The 22,550-nt window shown below is 47.5% G+C and overlaps 1 protein-coding gene across 1 annotated transcript in view; it reads right to left on the bottom strand.

The window, feature by feature from the left end:
- Positions 1–1,296: 1,296 nt before the first annotated feature.
- LEKR1 (leucine, glutamate and lysine rich 1) overlaps positions 1,297–22,550 on the bottom strand; it is a 35,104-nt gene continuing 13,850 nt past the window's right edge. Inside the window, 9 exon segments of the mRNA XM_036389183.2 lie at positions 1,297–3,353; positions 5,435–5,734; positions 6,689–6,841; positions 9,933–10,014; positions 11,072–11,193; positions 11,195–11,276; positions 11,507–11,584; positions 13,078–13,159; positions 21,773–21,958. Of these exon segments, the coding sequence (XP_036245076.1) occupies positions 3,030–3,353; positions 5,435–5,734; positions 6,689–6,841; positions 9,933–10,014; positions 11,072–11,193; positions 11,195–11,276; positions 11,507–11,584; positions 13,078–13,159; positions 21,773–21,958 (1,409 nt within the window). The 3' untranslated portion in view covers positions 1,297–3,029.

Below are 22,550 nucleotides of genomic sequence, written 5' to 3' on the forward strand. Positions count from 1 at the left end.
AGGAATCCTTCCCTGGCAGGGTGGGCAGGCCCTGGCACAGCTGGGGCTGCCCCTAGATCCCTGGCAGTGCCCAGGGCCAGGCTGGACACTGGGGCTGGAGCCCCTGGGACAGTGGGAGGTGTCCCTGCCATGGCAGGGGTGGCACTGGATGGGATTTAAGGTCCTTCCAACTCAACAGAGTCTGTGATGATGATGATGGTGATGGTGAAGGACATCTGGGCAGGACAGAGTGTGACCCTCCAGCAGGAGGAAGAACCTGCTGCATTCTGTGGCTCTCCAGGCTCCTTTCCTCTGTGCCCACCAGATTTCTTCCAGGACTCTTTCCCCAGAGCTCCAAGCAGGTACTGCCAGCTGGGCATTGCTCCCTGGAGTGGTGCCAGGCCAAACCAAACCACTTTCCACAAACCATAAATCAGGAGATGGAAAATCCCCTTTGGTTCAGCTGCTCCTGCAGCGCAGGGCTGCTCCTGCCAGGACATTTTCCATGGATGTTTCCCACCCACTTGGAATGACTCAAGCACAGGGGCTCCACCACTGCAGGGATCCTCCCTGGCTGCACAGCTCCAGGGAGGGCATTTTCCTCTCTCTCACACTGAGACTTTCCTTTCCAGATGTCAGCTCTTTCCTCCCATCTGGACCCCCTGGGTTATTCCCCCCTTTCCCTGATGTTTCCCACCCTGAGTTAATTCCGTGCCTGGCACCAGTGCCTGGGCCCTGCTGGTCTCAGCCACATCCCCCTGCAGGGAGCAGAGGGGAGGGTGGGGTCTGGAAAAGTGGCCTCAGGGACACCCTGGGCCAACCCCCTCCGTGGAAGGGTCTCCATCCCCCTGAGAGGTCTGGTGGCACCCGTGCCCCTGCCTTGGCTCTCTGGGCAGGAGCAGAGTCCCCTGGCACTGAGCCCTGTCCCCACTCCAGAGCCTGGAGGGCCAAGGAGAACAATCCATGGGAGCCGGCCATGACCTGGGAGCAGCTCCACACAAATGACATTCCTGGTGTGAAAATCCCCCAGCATTAATCTCAGCCCTTTTTATCATCCCACCCCAATGAATTCTGCGTGTGCTGTGAGGATTAAACCCCTAGTGTTTCACACCATCACAGCTGTTTGGGGTTTGTTCTTCCTTCAGCAGGGCTCTCTCAACCACCTGTAACCACCAACATCAAATTTTCATGATGGAAATAAGGGCCTGTTTTAAATAACTAAAAATGCAGCTCTGGGGGGTTGTCTGTGAAAGGAAATCTCCCCAGTTTCATTATCCTACTCCTATTTTGGTATTGAAAATGCACAGCACAAAGAAAGACAGTCATGCTTTTATTCTGATTAATACATTTTAATGATCTGTGGCATCAGTTTCTATTTCCATGCACTTTTAACACTGCTTGGGAACTAAGATGCTTTTTCCTGCAGTCCAATTTCTTCTTTTGTAGAAAAACTCCATCTGCAAGGCACAGTCGGGATCCCAGATCCTACACACACCTCAGAGCAAGGTCTAGTGATCATCCCAGCTTTGGTTTGTGATATCCCAGTGGGAATGAAGTGATATCCATGGCAAGCTGTGCATGGCCACTGCTGATCCCAATTTCTGCTGAAGGAGCAGCAGGACCAGACAGGGGCTGGACTCTCCATCAAATCATCTGTGGAGAACATTACACTTTGGGCAACTTCAGGTGGGAAAAGGATGAGCCACACTGAGGCACTGACTGAGATTCCAGGGCTCCTCTTGTGCTGTCCCTTTGTCCCCTGGGAGCAGGGACGGATCCCCCTGCCCACCCTCCTGGCAGGGTCACTCAGGAGGGGTTTGGCCACACCAGGGATGTGTCTGGGGCTCACACAGAGCACCAGCCCCAGCCCACCGAGCCCCATGTCCCTGCCTGGCACGGGGGATTGATCCTTTTTGGAAAGGGTCAGGGCTGCAGGAGCTCCCTCCAGAGCAGGCACCAGCCTGGCTCTGCCAGGGGCAATCTGAGCCTTTGCAGCAGGGCAGGACAGGACAGCCCTGTGCCATGGGGTGTTTTCTCCAAGGGAAGGGCTGGAATTCTGCCCACAGCCAGCAGGGCAGGATCCACAGGAACAGGTTTGTTCCTGGAGCTTTGTTTGGCTTTGCCTCGTGCCACGAGTCCTGGAGGGCAAGGCCCCTGACACCACTCCTACAAGAACTTCCTGCAGGAAGCTGGACTTCCTAAAATGTCAGGGCTCTAATGAGGTGTCCACATCCTCCGTGGCATCCTCCGTGGCACTTTGTGCTCTGCCTCTCATCCCACCATGGAAAACACTTGGTAAACTTTCCTTGACGTGGTGAGATTCATTAAATTGTTTGCAAAGCCAGCAAAAAAGGGTCCCTGACATTTCCATATTTTGTTTATTGCTTAGCAGCAGAAGCTCTGGGTTCTGGGAGGAAGGGGGAGAAGGGAAATATTTGTTCTGGACTTGGTTTGGCTCCAGGACCTGGCCACTCCCTCGTGCCTGAGCCAGTGATCCCGTTCCTGCCCCCGTTATTTTACGTGCTGTTCCTCCCTGGCCACGCTCCCCCTTTACTGCAGCTGCTGCCCCAGGACACAAACAGGGAGATAAGAGCCCAGGTGTGAGGTGATGGAATCATGGAATCACAGACTGGTTTGGGTTGGAAGGGACCTCAAAGCTCCTCCAGTTCCTGTCCCAGGCTGCTGCCAGCCCCATCCCTCCTGGATCCTGTGATGCTGGGCCATTATTCCTTTCCCAGGGCCAGGACATTGGAATGGGATGAACTTTAAGGTCCTTTCCAACCCAAACCTTCTGGGATCCAGGGATTTTCTGATTTCAGTCCCACTCATTGAAGATGTGCTACTCTTTGTGCTCCTCTTGGAGAGACTCTTTTCACTTTTCCCATCTTGAAATGCGCCCAGCATTTAATTACACCATGAATAAATTATTGGACAGATAAAAGTCACTGCACCAAAAATAAACAAATATTTAACTAGATTTTAAATTGTAGGAATGGATGAGTTCGGGAGCTGTTCCTTGGGAGGCTGGAATGGTTTCCCGGGCGGAGCTGTCAGAGCTGGCTCGGCCGGTGCCTCATCCCGGCGGGGACCCGGCCCCGGGGCTCGCTCGGCGGGGCCGCCCTTCCCTTGGGAGGCTCCAGGGATCCGGCGCTGCTGCCGCCGTGCCGGCCCGAGCCGGGGCCGCGGGCAGCCCTGGCCGTGCCCAGGGCTCCGGAGAGGCGGAGATCCCCGGCGGGGAGCGAGCGCGGCGAGCCCGGCAGGGTCCCGCTGAGCCGCCGCAGCTCCAGCACCTGCTCCCGGGCCCGGCCCAGCGCCGCCGTCAGCTCGAAGCGCTCCTCGCACTCCCGGCGCACCGTGTCCTGCAGCAGGGAATTCTGCAACGAGAAACGAACACCGGGAATGGGCCAGCCATCACACCCAGAGCACAGTCCCTGCGGCAGGGAATTCTGCAACCAGAAACGAACACCGGGAATGGGCCAGCCATCACACCCAGAGCACAGTCCCTGCGGCAGGGGATTCTGCACAGAAACACCGGGAATGGGCCAGCCATCACACCCAGAGCACAGTCCCTGCGGCAGGGAATTCTGCAACGACAAACACCGGGAATGTGCCTTCCATCACACCCTGAACCGTCCCGGTACGGTACACTGTCCCTGCAGCAGGGAATTCTGCAATGACAAGCAACACCGGGAATGGGCCAGCCATCACACCCAGAGCACAGTCCCTGCGGCAGGGAATTCTGCACAGAAACACCGGGAATGGGCCAGCCATCACACCTGAACCGTCCTGGTACACTGTCCCTGCGGCAGGGAATTCTGCAATGACAAGGAACACCGGGAATGTGCCAGCCATCACACCTGGACTCTCCTGGGACAGGCACCCGGCCTGCACTGTCCTGTATTCCCTGGGGAGCCAGTGGAACATCGAAGGGAAGTGCCCAGAAGCTGTTCCTGCTCTCCTGCCCAGCGGGGAGAACTGGGAATGCTGCTCTTGGGGAGGGAAGGCAGTAATGGACAGAGGTGCAGTGACACCAAGGGGTTAATGCTGCTTTTCCCTGTAACGCTCTGCAGTGGGAGAGCACAGCCTGCCTGGAGCCTGGAGCCAGGAATGGAATCAAATGTGGAACCAGGTGTGGAACCAGGAATGGAACCAGGTATGGAACCAGGTATGGAATCAGGTATGGAATCAGAAATGGAACCAGGAATGGAACCAGGTGTGGAGCCAGGAATGGAATCAAATGTGGAACCAGGTGTGGAACCAGGTATGGAACCAGGAATGGAACCAGGTATGGAATCAGGTGTGGAATCAGAAATGGAACCAGGAATGGAACCAGGTGTGGAGCCAGGAATGGAATCAAATGTGGAACCAGGTGTGGAACCAGGTATGGAACCAGGAATGGAACCAGGTATGGAATCAGGTGTGGAATCAGAAATGGAACCAGGAATGGAACCAGGTGTGGAACCAGGAATGGAACCAGGTGTGGAACCAGGTGTGGAATCAGATATGGAAGCAGGAATGGAACCAGGGATGGAAGCAGGAATGGAACCAGGTGTGGAACCAGGGATGGAACCAGGTGTGGAACCAGGTGTGGAATCAGGTATGGAAGCAGGAATGGAACCAGGTGTGGAACCAGGGATGGAACCAGGTGTGGAACCAGGGATGAACACATGGAATCATGCAATCACTCATGGTTAGGCCGTGCAGTCCCCCTGCTGTCCCAGCACTGCCAAGGCCCCTGTCTCCCATCCTTGGGCACAGATTGGGCACAGCCTCACTGGAATTCCACTCACACCTTTCCCAACCTTTCCAAGGAATAAATCAGTGCCAACCCCAGCACCAATTCACTTGGAGAGTTTTATTTTCACTGTTGACCAATTCTTTTTCCTGCCACTGAATTGCTTTGGACATTCCAGCCTAATCTTATCTGCAGTTCCTGACTCCACATTTCCCATGGAGCAGCTCTCTCCTCCCTTCCCACTATATTCCAAGCATTCAGCAAATGTTTGTGGTCAGAATATCAACCAGTTGAATTTCGCTTTGCATTTAATTCATTTTGATGCATTCCTGAGTTAGGGAACGTGGCTGCACTGGTGGGAGCTGGGGCACCAGTTCAAGGAATGAGAAATACCCGTGTCTTCTACTCTAAAAACTGGGAATTCTTCATTGCTTACTCATGTTTGGGCAGTGGGATGTGAGGCTACCAACTAAGAAAGGTCTTGCAGGATCTGAAAAATAATTTTTAGTAATATATTTTTCTATGAAGCACTAATTTAAGCATTTGCTGAATTACAAGTTCACATCTTTTGTGATGTACCGTATTTAGGAAATGATGATGGATTTGTCTGAGAAGTCTTTGCATTTCAATGGATTTTCTGGTCACAGACCTTTGAATGATTTTAGAAATCACATGTCTCCAAGTAAAAATAACCAGGCATTTCCTGGGTCCTGTTCCTACCTCCTCCTGAACTTGACTCAAACTGTGAATCAGCTGTGTCTTCTCCTGGGTTAATTTTTCCAGTTCATCTGACTTGTGCTTAATTTCTTTCCTCAGTTTATCCAGGAATGATTCATTGTTGCTCTTTTCCATGGTCAGCTGGAACTCGAGCTCACTGATGAGCCTTTTAAGGCTCTGGATTTCTTTTTCCTTGTCTCCATCCTTCTCTGCCACTTTCATTTGGGCATCTTGGAGCTTCTTCTCCAGAATTTCCATCTCCATCCTCAAGCTTTTGGTGGCACTGGATATTAAACCTGGGATCTGGATGAGATCAGACAGGAATTAATCTCAGTACCTCTAAATATGGAGAAGTAATAGCAGACAAATGGTGACTTGAGGAAAAAACCAACAAATTCAAACTTGCAGGTCCTCAGAGAGAAAAAAAAGCTCTGAATTTACATAATTCCCTCCGAGGACACCAGAGAGCTGTAAATTAATCACCACTCACTGAGAACACAGAGATTAATTTGTGTGTTCAAGATCAAATAGAGACACTGAGGTATAAAAGGGGAAATTTAACTTCAAGTTAAATTTATTGCAAGTCGGTGTTTCCTCAGGGTTTAAAAACCATGGTTAAACATTTGCCAGGTGAACAAAGCCAAACTCATTTTCAGCTCTAAATCACCACGACCCAGATTTTAAATAACAATAAAACCTCATCACATTCCTTTCGTCTTTCCAGATTTCCCAGGTTCTCTCAGGAATTGTATCAAACCTTTTGGAAACTCAGGTTCCAGGTACAATTTCTCAATTTCTGCATCAAACTTGAGGGGGATCTGGAGCTCCCAGCCCCCTGTGGTGCCAGCACCAGTCCAGCCCAGCAGGTTTTACTGGCCCTGGAGCTGCTGGGTTCCCTTGGGAAGGGGAAAAATATGGGTGGGATGGTGGCACCTCATCATAGCCTGAAAGAGCCCCAAGCTTTTAAGAAGTGATGATGTCAGATTAAATATATAATTAGCAACTCTGGGGACATAGATGGAGTTTTGGTGGTGAAAATACGAGATGAGAAAGATCTTCCACACCAATTAACTTGAACTGGAATAGTTATTTTCAGCTTGTTCCATTAAAAAAAAATAAATATACAAAGACGGTGAAAAAGCACTGTATCATCCAGAGAGAGGATGACACACAGAGGAGGTTTTATCCCTTCACATTCCCATTTTTTACAGTTTTCTGTGATCTTCTGCCACAAGTTTTCTCTGGAGCATTGCACACCTTCTGCTGGAGCTCCTCGTGTTCTCTCTGGTACTTTGTGATCAGCTCCTGCTGTTTTTGTCTCTCCAGCTCCAGCTCCACTCTGGCCTCTTCCCTGACTTTCAGAATTGCTTCTTTGTGCCGAGCCTCCCCTTTGGCCAGGTCCATCTCCAGCTGGGGGACAAGAGGGGTCAGTGCCATTGTCACACTGGGATGGGATGATGGGATGATGGGATGATGGGATGATGGGATGATGGGATGATGGGATGATGGGATAATGGGATAATGGGATGGTTTGGGTTGGAAGGGACCTTAAATCCCACCCAGTGCCACCCCAGCCATGGCAGGGACACCCTCCACTGTCCCAGGTGCTCCAGCCCCAGTGTCCAGCCTGGCCTTGGGCACTGCCAGGGATCCAGGGGCAGCCCCAGCTGCTCTGGGAATCCCATCCCAGCCAGGAATTCCCAGTTCTCAATGTCCCACCCATCCCTGCCCTCTGGCACTGGCAGCCATTCCCTGGCTCCTGTCCCTCCATCCTTGTCCCCAGTCCCTCTGCAGCTCTCCTGGAGCCCCTTCAGGCCCTGCAAGGTCACAAGGAGCTCATCCCAGACCCTTCTCCAGTTGGAATACTGGGTGAAATTTCTCCAGTTGGAATACTGGGTGAAATTTCCCAGCCCTTACAGCATCTCCAATAATTTACATTATAAATTCAGCCATCATTTCCCCAATAGAAAAATCTGGATTCTGGAGGAAACCCTGAAGGCTGCATTTAGGAGAACACTTTTCCTTTCCCAGGCTGTTCCTATTCCCTTTGAGCAGCTGATTCTGATGGATTTAATTGCAGCAGGCTGAGAGCACAACAGGCACATTAAATGCACAACACAAACCTAATTATTTCAACGATTAAAAGCACAAAAGCCCACAATGAGCTTAATTACAATTATCTAATTCCACACATTATTATGAGCAGAAGTATAATAAATCTCCCCAATGTCTTTAGGGGGAAAAGAGAAACTGGAAATATTTTCATTATTTTTTAAAGCAAAATTTACCCAATTCAGGGCGTGGAAGAGGTGCAAAATCCCCCACTAAGTTATAGCTTAAAAATTGCTGTATTTCTAGGATGCCCAAAGTAGACTATTATAATAATTACAACAATATCAAAATTAATAATAATAATAATAATAATAATAATAATAATAATAATAATAATAATAATAATAATAATAATAATAATAATAATAATATCAATAATAATAATTTATTGTCATTATACTAGAATTATATTATATATAGTTAAATTATATTAATATAGTAACAATAATTATATTAGTATAATTATCATTATTCCAAATATAATTATTATGTAATTAATATTAAATAGTCTATAATTCTATAATATTAGTAATTAATATTATGTGATACTAATATTATTATATATAATAATTATTCAATAATGATATATTATTTTAATGATTATATGAAATATATTATTGATTATAATTATATTATATGTATATATGATTATATTATTTATTATTATTAATATTAATATTTCTATGTTCTTAGATAGGAGTTGGGATTCTGAACATAAATTCCCAGATTTATTAACTCTACCTATTATTGCAGATCCTGATCACTTGTTGGAGGCTCCTTGACTCCACAGACTAAACAATTAAAGGCAATATAAAAACCTGAGCTCATTCATACAAAACATTTCCCATTTAATATTTGAAATGAATAAAGCTGAGATCCAGGACAGAAATAAAGTGGAGGTTGATGTTCCAAGAGAGCACATTGGCCACTCATTTATTTACAGCCACTTACATGCCCCTGGTTAATTAATATTTAAACAGGAAGATAGAAGTGTGCAGCCATCCTTCCAGGAGGGATTTCTCCATGGCAAGGGTGGCTCAGGCAGGACAGGAGCACACCTGGAGGTGCCCAGGCATGACTGGAGTGGCACTCAGGGCTCTGCTGGCACTCAGAGGAAACTCAGTAATCCTGGGATTCCATGAATCTGCTGCGTTCCAATGGAGTTATTTCTTAAATTACTTCCTGAAAGTGACTTCTTTTTGTTCCACTCAAACCATTTCAGGTTTATGTGTATTTTAAACAGAAAACTTGACCCTCTGCTGCTCTGCAGTGGCACCATCCAAAGGCAACGTTGTCACTTTGTCACTTTGTTGATTTTTTTGGCTGCTGAGCTGAATTCTGGGGCCTTGCTGTGGCTGCATTTTAATGGCTCTGACACCAAAGCTGAAATTGCTCCCTCTCCCCCACACCAATCTTTATTTTGTCCTCATGTCAGGTTGAAAACCTCTGATTATGGAGCCAGCCTGATCCCCTTCCCAAATTATATCCTGTGACAGGGAAGGGAAGGGGTTTCCAAAGAAATGTAACTGATCCTAATTGCTACCAGTCCCCAAGTTTTCCTGGGACTAAATAAAGCTTTCAGACACTGAAACAAAAAATACAGTAATTTCAGTCACCAATTATGTGAGGCTAAAATCAGACAAGTCACAGTTATTGCTCAACTCTGCTTTTAAATATTCCTTCACTGATATATGCACTTGTTTTAGTTTCTTATTCTTTTTAATAAATATTTTTACTCTTTTTAATACATAAATATATTTTTATTTCTTGTTCTTATTAATAGATGAATATATTTTTATTTCTTATTCAGTTCAGGGTTTTTTGGTGCTCATGGAGAAAGCTGCAGATGAAAACACAGATGGTTGACATGGTGACAGCTGTTCATGGGAAGCAGCTTCCCAAATCCCACTGGAAGAGGCTGGCAGGAGAACTCCTTGGACAAAGGGCATTAGGGACAAGCTGTGGCTGCCCCTGCATCCCTGGCAGTGCCCAGGGCCAGGCTGGGCAGGGCTGGCAGCACTGGCACAGTGGGAGGTGTCCCTGCCATGGCAGGGGTGGCACTGGAGGGGCTTTAGGGTCCCTCCAACCCAAACCAGGCTGAGATCCTGGGATTCCATGAACTTGAGCCAACGTTAAATGTGCTTTTGGAAACAGGAGGCTCCCCATACAAACCCTTCCCTGGGAATTCAGGGGTTTGAGGCCCCAGAGGCCAAAGGCAAACACCATTTGTGTGTTCCTGACAGAATTTTTGGCTGAGTCACTTCCAAAGCAGGCTGTGTGTGATTCCATGGCTGCACCACCCGTGGCACTGGAGGAGATCATTCCCTGGTTTCCTTTTCCAGTGCCCTGTGTGGAACTGAACCCCCCAGAGCAGAGCCCCCAGAGTCACCTTGTCCCTCCAGGAGTCCTCACTCTGCACCTTCTGCCTCAGGGTCTCCTGCAGCTGCTCCGTCCTGCTCTTCAGCAGCTCCCTAAAAACACAAAATCCATGTAAACCTGGGCTCTGGCCACACTGCTGCAATCCCCTTGCCTTGCAATGAAGTCCTGCTCGTCCTTGCCCAGGAATCACCACTTGGAATCCCCACCATGCACTCACTTGACTCCTGAATTCAATGTTTTCATTTAATGTTTCAAAGAAAATACAGTGCTTGATCTTCCACTTCAAATGGCATTTTAATACTTCTCTGATATTTTCAAGACAAATCTCAAAGAACACAGAGAAACTTTAAATATTCCACCCAGAACTTGTATTTCATGAGCTTGGAATATTAGGATCATTAATTTAAAAACTGTAATGGGTTTGGAATGAAAACTACTGAGTGCTTTCTGTCGTTCAAGGAACTGTTTGTTACTGGGGCTTGTAGGGCGAGACTCCTGGAGAGGGTAAATTCCTTTCATTGATGTTGTTAACAACTTGTCCACCTCAAAATGCCTCAATATTCCCTCAGCCAGGGGATACTGGAATATTGGAATAGGATCTGGTGCTTGGGGAGGTGTGAGAGCAGCTTCCCACCAGTTCAGCCTGGCTTGAAGGGTCTCAGCTGTGAACAGAGCTCCATTGTCCCTGGGATTGCTTTGAGATGTGCAAAATAAAGCACTGGGCTTCTGAGGGCTGTTTTCCCTGAGTGCCTCTGCTTTGGACTCAGCAACCTGAATCCATATTTATTTAATTACCTGCAGCAGAATCTCCATCTCCAGTTTTACTCTGACAGCCACAGGCTTGATTTCAGCATTTAGAAGTGCCAGGAGGCACCAACTGTTCTGCATTTCAAGAGTTTGAATATTCCCTGCACCTTGAGCACAAAGAGCAGCTGAACAGCTGCAAAAATGGGGCTTTGGAGCTCAGATTAAATTCAAGCTGAAGCTCTGCAGTCCAAGCAGAACTTCTCTACTCTTATTTTTAACAGTACTTTTTCTTCTCTTCATCCAAGTTTTGTTTCTCCCATAATAATTTAAAATCCCAATCCAGTGACCTCCAAAATCTCCAGAATTTCCAGGAGCACCTGAGTCCAGCTCAGCTCCCTTTACCTTTCCTGTTTCAGCATCAGCACCTCCTGCTCTGTTTGGCTCAGCAGAGCTTTCAGGGTTTCCAGCTCACTCTCTGATCTCCCAGTTCTTCTTTTCAGATCTTCTTCTCTCCTTTCTTTCTCAGGCCACCTCCTCCTGTAAATGTTTGCAGGCTTGTTGGCAAAGGAGAAGGGATTCCTCCTTTTCCTTCAGCTCTTTCGTAAGTCTACAGATGAAATAAAGAAATAACAGCATTGTAGTTATTATATTCTTATTTATAGACAGAAATAATAATGCCTGGAAAATAAAATATTGGTCAAAACTCCATGTGTTCTTTATGAAGTTAAATCTACTGACTTGACAGATTTTTTTTATTTATTGCATAAAAACTGCATTCATATAATAAAATGTTTGCTATCATTGCTCAAAAATATGAAATATCATTTCAGCATTTACCTGGACTCAGCAATTCCATTCTCATATTTGATCTTTTTCAGTTCGTTTTGACAGACATCAAGTTCTGTTGACTTCACCCTAAAAAAACATTGGGAAAGAGGATATTTTCCAAAGGAATGAGCCTTTCCTCCTGCAGCAGCCTCGAGATCACTTCTGGGTGTATTCTCCTCCTTGCATTTTCCATTTCAGGTAAAAGGCCACGAACACAAAGTTCTGTCAGCTCCAGCAATGGTTATTGACCATTGGAAGTTACACTTCCAGTGTCATCTCAGCCTGACCTGGATCACAAATGTTGCAAACAAGAAGGGAGATCTTGCAACACTGGTGACAATTTTGAGTAATAAATGAATAAAATGGAACAAATCCCAATTTTGTAGGTAAAAGGGCTGGAAACTTTGCAGGTTTCATGTCATTATGTCACCATTGCAGCAATTAATAACCATGGTTAAGGTTCATATTTACATTTAAACAGATATAGAATATGTTGTTTTATTAAACTGTGCCCATATTACGCTGAAATGTTAATTTACACTTGGAAAGCCCTCCGTGTTTATTTAACTGTGTTCATGACATCTTTGTTTCCCACTCAATCCTTACATTATCACTGAAGCACTTTGTTGCTAAGCATCCCAAATATTTGCAACTCGGTCGTGGTCAGACCCCTGAGTGCAGGAGCTGGAACAGGAGGTGCAGAGCAGCACAAATCCTGTGCTCAGGTTCCAGGGAGTCAGGAGCACAGAGTGCAGGTGAGTGCTCAGGAGCCTGGCAGTGCCAGCTCTGACCCCTGAGCCTCACAAACACAACCTGGCCCTTTCCAGCATCCTGGATGCTCCTGGAGGTGATGTCCCCCAGCTGCTCCAGTGCCCACGGAGGTTTTCAGCCCTCAGCTGTGGGATTTGTAATGTTCTGTGCTGTTGGGGTGTCAGGCTCCTGCTGTGGGAGTGCTCTGAGTGCTGGGGAGTGCTCTGGCAATGGGAGAAAATCCTGCAAGGTTTGGGTTGGAAGGGACCCCCAAGCCCATCTTGTTCCACCCACACTTTCCACAGACCAGGTGGTTCCAAGCCCATCCAGCCTGACCTGGGCACTGCCAGGGATCCAGGAACAGCCACAAATTCCCTGGAAAACCTGTGCCAGGCCTGCCCACCCTCCCAAGGAACAATTCCTAATTCCCAATATCCCCCCCAGCCCTGCCCTCTGGCAGTGCTCTATCACCATAGATTCCTTCCTTCCTTCCTACATAAAAACGTGTATATACACATTTTTATCCTGAACTTCCATGGATTTTCCAAAATGCCTCCTACACCTGTGTGTTAGGTGAAGCACTGCATCAGGCTCCTTCTCCCTCCTCTGCAGCTCCAGCAATCCCTGCTGCAGGAAGGCAGCCCTGCTCCCATGGCTCAGGCAGGTGCTTAGAAATAATCAGATGAAGATAAAACAGTTCCTCTGTTGGTCCAAACCTTCTCAGAGCATTCTGACAAGCAGGAAGAAAAAGTCTTCTGACTTGCTGGAAGAAAAAAGTGGTTGATGTGTTTTATGTGCAGTGGGAAGCAATCAAGGAATGGGAATCTTACAGCAACAGCTTCTTGTAGTGGTCCATCTCTGCTGTCACCTTCTGCAGCTGCAGGCCAGCTGTCTCCACCTGATTTGTTAAATCTGAAAGCAAAAACACGAGGTTGTGTCTCTGTTAATGTTAAATTAATCACTTTAGTGGTTTGTTTCCAGGTGGGACCTGCAGCTCCTCACTCCCATCTCAGGCAGAGCAGGGCACACGAGCAGAGTGAATTTACAGCTTTTTGCTGGGGTTTGTTTGTGTGTTTGGGGCTTTTTATCCCACCAGAAAACCCCAACTTCAACTGCACTGAAACATGAAATGCTTTAAATCAGGTTGTTTGCTTTAAATCAGATTGTTTGTACATAAAGCTGAGAGCAAACAGATGCAGGAAGGTGGCCCCAAAACTCACCTGGAATTCCCTTCATCTGAAACCCTGGCAGAATTAAATGGTGTTGTACTTGTCTTATCCTCTACATGTTATCCTTCAGAACACATCACCTCAGCTCCCATCAGCCACTGCCTTTTTCCCAGTACAATCCCTGTTTTTTTAGTTAAATTATCTCACCTGGCTTCGTGTCCCTTATATCCTCCTTTTTCTAGGCTTTCAGACCCTGAGAACAGCCATAACTTGCAGATGTGAAGCCCTTTAAACTGAAGCAGCAGCACATGGCTTAATCAGATTTTTGTCTCCATGGACATCTCACAGAATCATGGAATGCCTTGGCTTGGGAGGGACCCCAAAGCTCCTCCAGCCCCAGCTCCCCTCCACTGTCCCAGGCTGCTCCCAGCCCCAATCAGCCTGGCCTGGAGCACCTCAGGGATGGGGCAGCCACAGCAACTTGGGCATCTCTAAACATCCTCGTGAACCAGGGCTGCCTTTCCAGGAAACCTAGGAATGATTTGAAATCAAAGGTTCTAGCAAAAGGACAGTACCAAAAGATACCTGGAAAAAAAAATCCAATGACAAATCATTGCAACAGGTGTGGAAGTGAAAGGAAAAACAAGATTATTCTTCAGAAAGCAACAGCAAAGTGAAGTGACCCTGTCTCTGAAGGGAGCAGCTCCCAAGACAGTCCTTCAAAGCTCCCTGATGTACCTTCCCAGAAGCCAAATCTGTCACTCCTGTTCTTAAATTTATCATTTCACCCCAATTCCCTGAATTTCTGTAACTTTTCCCACATGTGTCTGTCAGTCATTTCCTGCAATGATGATGGATGATCCCAGTGTGGGATTTCCTGCCAGCCACACCTTATCTTGATAAATCCTACAAGTGGAAGAGTCTCCTCTTTTCAGTAAAGGGAAAAGGAAAATTGTTCATAAGACTGCAACAAAAATAAAAAAAAATCAGGGAGAGAATTATACAGGGTAAAACACACAGGACCTGTTGGATCTATCAAACTATCAGCATTTATAAAGAGCTTTTTGAAGAGAAAAGTAAAATTTCTTGGACTTTTCTAAACCCTTGGGAAAATCATGGAAGTTAATTGTAGAAGCAGCTTCTCCACCACCTGCTGTGGGTGCCAAAACAAATCAAACAACAAACAGATCAGTAATTTTTGTGTAATGCACCTGTGGCACAGCCCTCAGGTGCTGTCCCTGCCACGGGTGGAAGCTGGACCGAGGTGAGCAGAGCTCCAGGCTGTGACAATGGTGGCACTTTCCTTCCTCCCTGAGCCAGCAGTGGTGGCCCAGCTCCCTCTGGACACACCAGTCCCTCTGGTGCCCTCACTGGGCATTCCTCAGCCGTGCCCTGTCCTGCCCTTCCCAAAGCTAAGGAACCCAGCTTCCATTTCCTGGCAGAGCCTGTGGGAATTCCTGCAGAAAGGGAGAAGCTGTGGCTGCAGCTGCCCAGCAGATGTGAGCACAGCCCTGCCAGCAGGAACGTGACCCTGTGCAAACACACGAAGCCCACGTCGGTGTGGGTGGACACCAGAAGGAGCAGAACCCTCTGCCCATCCTCACAGGCTGCTGTGGAGAAGATTTTCCCAAACAACTCTCTCTGACCTTTTTTAAAATTGTTATTTTAAAAGATTTCTGCCAATGATTAATAACTGTGGTCTTTTCTCTTCTCCCTCAGTGTGGGAGTGTGGACACAAGTTCTGGAATAAAGGAAAAGGAGAGGGATGATGCTTGGTTTGGTTCTGTACTTTGGGTGGTCTCCCTCAAAGCTGTTTCCTCTTTCACTCCATTTGTTCTCAGAAGTTTTCATGCTCACTGAGCATGGACAGGAGTTTTTCATGAGGGAAGAGATGGATTTAATTACACAAATAGTTTCTGCAAGTCTTCTCTTGAGAGAATTCCCACCAAAGTCAATGGGAGCTGGTGAGCAGAAAGTCCCACACCCATGGAGGCAGATTCCAGTGAAAACCATGGTAAAAATGAGGCAACTAATGAGGAGCATGGCAATACAAAGGGAAACTTGTGCTGCAAACCTGCTGAACAGAGGAAAATGTATTCAAACTCTTATGTAAAAATGTTCTCTGGTAATGAAAATAAAGCCAATTGCAAAACATGCAAAGCCAACAGAAAGAGCTCCCACTGTGCAATACTGATACTGGGCCCAGTGCTGCAGCAACCACCACGGCTCAAAGACCCAGCAGGCCAGACCCATCTCAGTTTCATTCCTGCTGAGCTTTACTCGTTGTTGTGACTCAGAATGGCTCCCAGCACAGTCACAAACCTTCCAGTAACCTCTGTGAGCTGTGCTGGGACAGGGACAGGGGCCGGGGGCACGGCCCGAGCGTGCACGAGGACCTGCGGAACCACAGAAACAGAAACAGAGCAAACTGGGGGCTGTTTCCTCTTCCTTGGGCAGATTGCATCACTGCAGCCCCTGGTGTGTGCAAAGCAGGCAGCAGAGCCTGCCCACAGCTGGCTTGCAGGAATTGAACCACCCAGTTTGCATCCGAGGGCACGGTGCCCCAGCTCCTGCCTGGAAACAGCAACAACTGGTAAAGTTTTCAGTGAAAAATAAAAATAATAAGCAGCACATTGGGTAAGCAGCCACTCTGGAAGCCATCAGCTCCACAGCTAATTCCTAACAGATTCCCAGGGAGGCTGGATCAGAGGCACACGTGGTAGAGCTGTGTAATTTTCTGCTTTTCCTGCAAAACCTACAAAATCCAAACCAATATAATTGCTGACAATTTGAGGGTAATCTAAATACAAGCTCGATGTTTCATACATATGCACAAAAAAGAAGATTATTTCCCTGAAGTTCAGATTTCATGGGGAGGTTGATGAGCACTGCTCAAACAGATCATGGAATCCAGAACCCCAGGATGGTTTGGGCTGGGAGCCTTCAATCCCATCCAGCGCCAGCCCTGCCATGGCAGGGACACTCCCAGTCCCAGGTGCTCCCACTGCTCCAGCCTGGCCTGGGACACCTGCAGGGAAGGAGCAGCCACAGCTTGAGGCTCATCTGCCATCCCCACCTGGGATCCTCCACCCTCCCCTGGGGCCCCCTCAGCACCAGGGACCAGCCTGGAACCCACTGGGAGCTCAGAGCTGAAGGTGGTCCAGGAACTGGAACTGAGAGCACACAGATCCTGGCCAAGGCACACTGGAACCCAGCCCCTCGTGCTGGATTCCCCTTGGATTTTGGGAAATAGGAAGTTGTAGCAATTATTTAAAACTTACTTAATAACCACCCCTTGTATGGGCCCTGAATTTGGCCAATCAGCTGCGCCAAAGGGGGCAAAAATATTTTTCTCAGAACACCAATTCCAGGCAAATTCAGATGTACACTTAACACAGATAGTTCCCAGTACATTTATTTAAAGAGCATAGCAGGCAATCTGTGAGAAATATGAAATACATGCATGAAAAATTACAGTGTCAGGCAGGAAAACGTTGCCTCACCACGTGTTTCTAAGGAGACCAAAGCAGTGAAGTAACACCCCAAGGCCCTGCACAGAACAGAACTAATTCTTTGTATTTCTAATAGCTCATGTACTGTGTTCTCTACGATAATTTATTTTTTTTTGTCTACACAACAAAGTCCTTCTTTTAATTTGTGACTCACAAAAGTCTGGAAGGAGCCCAGGGATGGACTCCAGATTTCGATCCTTTCAGGAGACCTCAGCAGTGCCATCAGGAAGTGTCCAAATCACCCAGAGCTGCCAGGAACTGGGAGGATGTGCCAGGGGAGGAGGGGCTGGGGTTTATCTCCCCCAGCATTTGCTGCTGACCACTGCCAGGCTGGGCTCCATGGGCCTGTGCCTCGCTCTTACACCTTCATACAGAAAACCAGCAGAGAAAAGCAGAAAAAGGGACCAGATCCTAAATAGTTCTGAGTGGCACAAATCAAGGGCAGCCTCAACAGAATAAACCAACAACTGCAACCGTGCAATCATTACAATCTCCAAGACCTTCAAAATCCTTAAAGAGGGAAAAAATGTTATTTTGGCAGAGCCTGCTCCCCTCCCACGCCCCCAGTGACACAGTGCAAGCATGCCTGCACTCAGAAGGATTGGATTTGCTCCTCCATGGCCAGAGTTCACACTCCACCATCAAAGGCCTGGGTCTAAAGCCTGAATTTTCTGCCTGTATTCCTGCCTGTTTGAAGCCAAGCTAACTGGGCTATGTCACAATTCCTACAGACCTGCTTCTCCTACACATTAAAATTACTTTGAAATACTGGAAAAACTAAACAGGAAAAAAATGGAGATTCTGACCTTAATTTTCCTTGGGGATAATTTTTTATCCTCAGCGTTTAGGGCAAGCAGACAAAACAAAATACAATAAAGACACATCCTTTAATGCAGAATTATGGTTTGGGTTGGAAGGGACCTGAAATCCCACCCAGTGCCATGGCAGGGACACCTCCCACTGCCCCAGGTGCTCCAAGCTCAGGTCCAGCCTGGCCTTGGGCACTGCCAGGGATCCAGGGGCAGCCCCAGCTGCTCTGGGAATCCCATCCCAGCCAGGAATTCCCAGTTCCCAATCTCCCACCCATCCCTGCCCTCTGGCACTGGGAGCCATTGCCTGGCTCCTGTCCCTCCATCCTTGTCCCCAGTCCCTCTGCAGCTCTCCTGGAGCCCCTTCAGGCCCTGCCAGGGGCTCTGAGCTCTCCCTGGAGCTTCTCCTCTCCTGGCTCCACAGGAGAACCTGGATTCCTGCTTTTCCTCTGGAAGCAAAGTGTGGCCCTTCCCTCAGTCACTCTCTGCAGCAGCCTGGTCCCAGCCCCTGGCAGGGAGCTGGGATTGTTTGCCATGGATTCCTGTGCCTCCTGTGGCACTCAGGCTGCTGAAAAGCTCTAATGAGCCTTTGCCTCACTCTGCTCCACCAGCAGCCCTGCACTCCCCAGCTCTCACCCTCCCCAGCCTTCCCACACAGCTGGAATTCATAAAAAAATACATTTCAACAGCACTTGGAGCATGAACAGTGCTGTCTGCACTACCTTCAGCTCAGGAAACTATTCCCCCCTTGCATTTTCAAAGCTCTTCAAAGTGGTTTTTAAAGTGCCATTAAAGATGCTCCAGGAGATGAAAACACCTCCTTTCCTTGAGGAGGGCTAACATTCCCTCTCTTTTCCATGAGGAGGGATAGCATTCCCTGTCCTTTCCATGAGGAATGCTTGCATTCCCTGTCCTTTCCATGAGGAATGCTTGCATTCCCCTTCTTTCCATGAGAAGGGCTAGCATTCCCTCTCCTTTCCATGAGGAGTGGTAACATTCCCTCTCCTTTCCATGAGGAATGCTACCATTCCCTCTCCTTTCCATGAGGAATGCTACCATTCCCTCCCCTTTCCATGAGGAGTGCTACCATTCCCTCTCCTTTCCATGAGGAGTGCTTGCATTCCCCTCTCCAGCTGCAGTTTTCCATCCTCTCTCATCAGCCTCATCATGGCAGCAGACCACCAGGTTTAGACTGGGAGCTGGAGTAGCCTGTGGAGCAGGAGCAGCCAAAGACTGAAAATTGGGATTTTGGGAGCATCACCAGCAATTTCAACCCACCCAGAGCAAGGCCAGAGCTGTCATGAGCTAAAGAAAAGCCACAAGGACTTTGGGGAAGAAGAATGATTTTTTGATTTGTGATGAAGTAAAGGATCTAGCTGGTAATAAAATGAAAGCAGAAATCCTTTAGGAGCCCGTGCTACTGCAGCCAGCACCAAGAACACAGACACGTTATCACCATTAGTGATTTTTGATTTGGGGAGTCTGATTGATTGAACAATTACCCAGCAGACCTTACCCTGTGTGGAGCACTTGTCAAGACCTGTCACCTCCCTTAACTGGGTGATGCTCTGTGAGGCTGAAAAGGGCCTTGAAGCCAGCAATCCAACTGATCCCACAAATCCCCCACAAAGGGAATCTCCAGAAAGCCTCCCCAAGCATGAGAGCAAAAAACAACACCAGAAACAACTGCTTGGCCCCTGCTCTTGCAAATGCCTGCTGTGGTGGGAAATAATCATGACTTTACAATTCTGTGAGAAATATGCAACAGAATAATCTTCAAAATATTGGTTGCAGAAAGGAAAATCCTTTAAAAACACGTAAATCACAAATCATGGTAGTTTTTATTATTTCTGGAGTGTCAAATTATTTTAAAGAGGGACTTTGGGGTAGTTTGTGGGAGGGAAAAAAAGCAAAATAAGGCAAAACCCCAAGCTCCCCCCAAAGCATGGACACTCAGGATGTGGCTGATTTCCACACCCCACTTCGGACAGGACAAATCCACTCCCTGGAACTGATTTCCAGTAAGATGCTGTTTGTTCCCACTCATTTATTTTAATACAATGGCAAACTCATTTCATATTTAATGATTGTTTCATGAAAAAGCCCTGTTTGGTATTTCAAAGAGAACCATTTTTATCAGCAGTGCATTAACTGGGTTTATTACCCTGATCCAGCAATGTGTTCCCTAGAGCCAGGCCCCTTGAAATCCTGCTGGATTTGTGTTTTACTGATCCATTCAGGAAGGGTGGAATCCAAATGCCTGAGCCAGCAGCTTTCCTGCCTTGAAACTCCTTCTGGATACCCACATCAAACGTTTAACTGCTCCTTAATAACTCATTTATTAGCAAGTGACTGCTACATTTTATTAATCAATCTTAAAATGTCTCACATAAAACATCAACCAGCTTAGATGGTATTTTTACTCATCATTAAGATTTTGCAGGGTCCTAATATTCTGTGTGAATTCCATATATGGAATAAGCTGTGGTTTTAGTTGTGTTTTCTCCATAAAATCTCAGTTGTTTTATATTTCACTGCAAATTTTCAGCCTGGGATAGTGGAAGGTGTCCCTGCCCATGGCAGAGGGTGGAATGGGATGAGCTTTAAGGTCCCTCCCGACCCAAAACATTCCAGGATTCTGTGATAATTAATTGTGATGGGCTGATGCAACATGCCAATTTAGGGAGGAAGCAAATTCAGGTTTTCAGAAGACCCAAGAAGCCATGCAGGCCCCCCAAAAATATGGAACACATTGAACAACCTTTAAAAGATGTAATAAAATAGAGACTGTGAAAACCTCTCTTTCAAGATAAGAACAGGCAATTGTAGGTGGAGTTAAAGGGGGCAAAGCTGAAACTGGAAGTGTTTGTTTGCCATGCTCATGAACAAACCCTGAACCCATTGTTTGCAGCAACCTCTGGAGTAAACAGAGGGGAAAGGGAACCCCAGCTAAGGGCAGTTTTCCCATCACATAAACACAGCAATACAAGTGTTTGATGTTATGATGTATTTCAGAGTGTGAGAGACCATCTGGTGAGATTTATGTGCACTGCTCCTTATAATTTCTACAAAGACAGAAGGTGTCGTTGCTGGAGCTTTTTAGCAGTATTGTTATAAAAATAAATAATTCAATAATAAGATATTATTCTGTTATTACAATCTAATAATGAGTGACATGTCCATGCTAAGGGATGGTGACTCAGGGATGGGATCTCACACCTGCTGTCTCCACAGGTGCTGCAGGAGCAGTGAAGTGACCATCACTGGGAAGTGACCATCACTGGGAAGTGACCATCACTGTGAGCTGCTGCTTTCAGGGTGTCCCCAGGCTGAGCACAGGGCAGCTGGGCACTGCTGTGCCTGCCTGGGGACTGCAAACCCTGCCTGGAGCAGCACAACCTCACTTGTGCTCCCAAGATCCCAAATACCTCTGAGCCAGAGCTGTGAATGCAAGAGAGAAGAGATCCAAGAGGCACCCACATAAATAATCCTTTTGCAGTGAGTTTTTGTCTGCACACAGCTCCCAGGGTGGCATTCTAAGTGCTGTCACTGCTCTCATCCTTCCCAAGAGCATTTTCTGCTTCCTGGGACACAATCAAGGGCAGATCATTGGAGTCTGCTGTTAATGACTCAGAGGAAAGGGCCTGGCCTGACCTGTCCTGCTTTTCAGTCCTGCTCTGAGAGCCAGAAGGTCCTTGCTGGTCCTGCACTCAAAATGAGACCAATTCTCTGAATTTTACCCTCAGAGCCTGATGTTCTGCTTAAGATGGACAATTAACAGCAGGATCGTATTCCACCACCTTCACTGTTTCCCTCTTTTTCTTGCCTTGCCCTCTCAGCCAGCTGCCTGGTGCTGCCAGCAGGGTCCAGATTCCTTGGAATGACATTCCCTCCTTCTGACTGCAGACACCCACCTTTTATTCAGGCCTGTTGAGCCTTTTCACAGTAACAACCACAACAACTCTGGTGCTTTTAAAAACACTTCCCCCCCCCCCACCCGGGATTTTTGCTAGAAAAGATAAGAACTTCTCTTACCCAGAGTTTCCTTCTGCAGCTCCCGGCACCGACTCTGGAGCTCGTTGCCCTGCTGAAGGGAAGTTTGGAGCTGCTGAGTTTTCAGCTCAACTGTGTCAGCCACCTCAGTGAGGTGCTTGACCTTCTCCTGCAGGCACTCGTTCTCCCGCTGGGATTTTGCCAATCTTTGGTTCAATTTGGGTATTTCTGAGGAGGCAAAACAAACCCATGCAGACTGCTGCTATTTTATGTTAGTCATGAATAAGAACATCAAAGCTTTTAAATGGCATTCACAGGCCAGCAAAAATAAGTAGGGCTAAACAGTTTTGATGTGGAAAGCTGGATTTGAGGATGGGTGTGATATTCCTGGTGTGGCACTAGTCTGAAGGGGGAAATGTTGGATGAGGGATACAGAGCCTGTGTAAGAAAGGCTCCACTCCAGCTCCCCTGGCCCTTGTGGGAGCAGGAAGGGGCCAAGGGAATTCTGGCCAGCCCAGAGGCTGCTCTGTGCCCCTTGCAGGCACCAGGACCCCTCAGATAAGGGGGGCTGCACTTGGCAGAGCTCGTTCTCACCCAGGAATGGGAGCAGGGAGAGCTGCTGCTCTTGGGTGTGGGTTTGCTCCAGAGGTCCTTGCTGGTCCTGCACTCAAAATGAGACCAATTCTTTGAATTTTACCCTCAGAGCCTGATGTTCTACTTAAGATGGGCAATTAACAGCAGGACTGCATTCTCCACCTTCATTATTTTCCCCTTTTTCTTCATTTGCCCTCCCAGCCAGCTGGAAGGGAAGGGGGGCAGC

The sequence above is a fragment of the Molothrus ater genome, chromosome 10 (assembly GCF_012460135.2).
Source record: "Molothrus ater isolate BHLD 08-10-18 breed brown headed cowbird chromosome 10, BPBGC_Mater_1.1, whole genome shotgun sequence".
Lineage (NCBI taxonomy): Eukaryota > Metazoa > Chordata > Aves > Passeriformes > Icteridae > Molothrus > Molothrus ater.